Source organism: Mandrillus leucophaeus, unplaced genomic scaffold (genome assembly GCF_000951045.1).
Source record: "Mandrillus leucophaeus isolate KB7577 unplaced genomic scaffold, Mleu.le_1.0 Scaffold1036, whole genome shotgun sequence".
Classification (NCBI taxonomy): domain Eukaryota; kingdom Metazoa; phylum Chordata; class Mammalia; order Primates; family Cercopithecidae; genus Mandrillus; species Mandrillus leucophaeus.
In genome coordinates, this window is record NW_012098499.1 from 762,087 (window position 1) to 765,166 (window position 3,080).

Sequence of the window (3,080 nt, forward strand, 5' to 3'; positions counted from 1 at the left end):
TCTTTCTTTCTTTCTTTCTTTCTTTTTCTTGCTTGCTTGCTTGCTTGCTTGCTTTGACATTTTATTTCTTTTTTTTCCCTCTGTCACCAGGCTGTAGTGTAGTGGTGGGATCATGGCTCACTGCAGCCTTGACCTCCCACTCTCAAGCTATGTTCACATCTCAACTTTCCAAAGGGCCAAGATTACAGGCATGAGTCACTACACCTAGCCTAAGTCTCATTTTGAACTGCTTTCTTCCCCTTGGTCCTAGGTTATCAAGTCCTTTTAATTTTAATACTCAAATATCTGTCAACTACTATTTTATCATTTTTTCCAATTTTTCTCCTTCCTTTCCTTTCTTCCTTTTCTTTCCCCTTTTTATTTTTTACTCCCTCTTTCTCTTTCTCTCTTTTTTTATAATATAATTAGTGTCTCTAACTTCATTCCCTGGTCAATCAAATCCTCCACACATCTGGTTGATAATCTTTGTAAAACAAAGATTTGAATTTGCCATTTTCTTCTATAAACATTTATAATTTTCCCATTGCCTAAAAGTAATATCCAAATTCCTTTCAAAGTTTAGTGGTCTTCGATTTTCAAGGTCTCCTTTTGACCATTTCCCAAATATTCTTCTCTTTATCCAACTAATTATTTAGCCACTATATTCATAAATATGTTAGTTACCTAAAAATAACATGTTCTTTCATGCCTCTGAGTGTTTATCCATTTAAATCCTCTTGGATGGCCTTTTTACCACATTATGTTCCCGAATATATTCTCAAGATAGAACTTAGACACAAGTTCTCTGAACGTCCATGAATTATTTTTTCATTGTACTTGTATACTCTTAATTCATACTAGTGTTATATTTCTTAACTTTTTATATTATACTTACTTATCCTTTCCATTTGACTAATAAAGAACATAAATATAAATAAATCCTATTTCTATTTATATATTCCTAACTTAAACATTTGTTGAAGATGTAAATGGATATTACAAGGAGAGAAATATCACAATTTTTGGATGGTCTTAAATATTAAAAGTTTTATTTTTCATCCTTAATTTCTCTTTTTCAATTTCTTTGTAAAATAACATTTAACATTCACACATAGAAAACAGAACTATATCTAAACTTTTTCATATTCATTATTCAGAAACTCTGCAGTGAATACCAAAATCAGGCGAAGAATGGAATACTTTTCTGTACCAGAGAAAATGACCCTATTCGTGGTCCAGATGGGAAAATGCATGGCAACTTGTGTTCCATGTGTCAAGTCTACTTGTGAGTATAGATTTTTTAGAATGTCAAAGAAAGAAGGGATCTTGCAGGTAATTTAATAGAAACAGCTTGTTTCGTAGATGGGGAAACTGTGGCTCAAGACAGGGAAGTGAGTTGAATATGTTACATGGAAAAGATCAGTAATAAAGCTGGGAGTAAGTACCTAGAGTTGTTGGTTGTAAGAAGCCTTGTTCCTCTGGCACTCCCTCTTTTAGCACTAGAATGTTCTGACAAACATTAACTTGTACAAATATTAGTTGCTCCCTTGCTCCTGAAACTTCACATGTTAGCTAGCCTGTTTTAGCAATTTATAGGTATCTCATCTTCCATGGGAGTTAAGAGTCCAAAGGTCGTGCTTAATGTAGAAATGGAATAAAGTCAAATTTCCCATGAAACAACACAAAACTCCTATAAAATTACAATGGGTACTATTTTATGTAATGTAACCTTTCTCAAAAAGTTAGATTGGACAGTTTTCTTTCAAAATTTAAGAAACCTCTTACTTTTTTTTGGCTGAGCTCAAATTAAAAATTTAACTTACATTTAGAATCTATGGCTTTTTTTGTTTTGATTGACAACTACATATGGTTGTAATATTACCAGTTAACTGCACATACTGTGCAATTCCATTGTACAAAGCAAATTTAGGCTTATTTGTTTTATCAGTATATGGAAATTATTGTGGTTTTTTTTTCACATCTTGTCCTTTAGATGAAACAGCTATGAGTAAGCAAAATATTTAAGCTTAAAGCAAAGCTAGGGTACACATGGCGTGGTAGATAGACCATGGTCTTGAGGAAGAAGACTTTGGTTGTAGTCATATCCTGAGATGTAGCCAAGGCCCCCTCTACCTCTCATCTTCTCTAATTAACAAGGGGATGAGTAGATGTGCTTTGTTAAGGCCACTTTCAGCCTTCAGGTTATGTCACCATGATTTTAGTTTCAGTGCCTCTGTTATGAACATTAATGATGCTCCCTTTCTTACTATAGGCAAGAAAGCTAATTTACAGAAAGCAAGTTTCCCAGATCCACTATTGTTGTCTTTCTTTCAACATTAAAAAGACACTTTGAAGAAATAATAGCACCATACTATCCTGGAGGATATTGTGTTGCTTCTCATTGATACATAGTGATAAAGGGACAAAATTGCTCCAGTCTAAGGAGGGAGAACAGTTAACAGTGCAAGGATGTGGAGAAATCATGGCATGTGTTTGTTCCTAACGGATCTGCTTCTTTTTCTCTCTTATTCAGCCAAGCAGAAAATGAAGAAAAGAAAAAGGCTGAAGCACAAGCTAGAAATAAAAGAGAATCTGGAAAAGCAACCTCATATGCAGTGAGTGGAATCCATCCGAAAAATCCTACTTGGTGCTATAATTTGAACAAATTTTAAGAGCCTAAAGGGTGAGATTTTGCCCTGCAGAAATCCCCAGAATGTCTTAAGTCTTCAATCTGGGGATGGTATTGAGATAATTTATATGGGAAGATTGATCTATTCTTGCTGATTCAAAACTAACTCTGCAAAAAAAAAAAAAAAAAAAACCAAAAAAACCGCACACACAACAACAACAAAAAAATTGTTTAAAAGCTGAAAAACTGAGTTGCACTTCTAGTTTTATCACTTACAGAGTGTTAACTTTTGCCAACTACTTTCCAGAGAAATTCTACATGTATGCTTTCTACATAAGAGTTTCTGATATTTCATGTCTAATTTGATATAAAAATACCTTGATTGCCCCCCAAAGCATGATTTTTATCCCTGAAATATTACAATATTAGTTTCCAAAGCCTTAGCTCAGTTATCATCCCCAATGGTTTTGAT

At 33.7% G+C, this 3,080-nt stretch overlaps 1 protein-coding gene across 1 annotated transcript in view; it reads left to right on the plus strand.

Moving 5' to 3' along the window:
* The window catches only part of SPINK5 (serine peptidase inhibitor, Kazal type 5), a 99,028-nt gene that overhangs the window by 43,439 nt on the left and 52,509 nt on the right, over positions 1-3,080 (plus strand). Inside the window, exons 11-12 of the mRNA XM_011979056.1 lie at positions 1,137-1,264; positions 2,513-2,594. Coding sequence (XP_011834446.1) covers positions 1,137-1,264; positions 2,513-2,594 — 210 coding nt within the window. The remainder of the gene's footprint in view (positions 1-1,136; positions 1,265-2,512; positions 2,595-3,080) is intronic.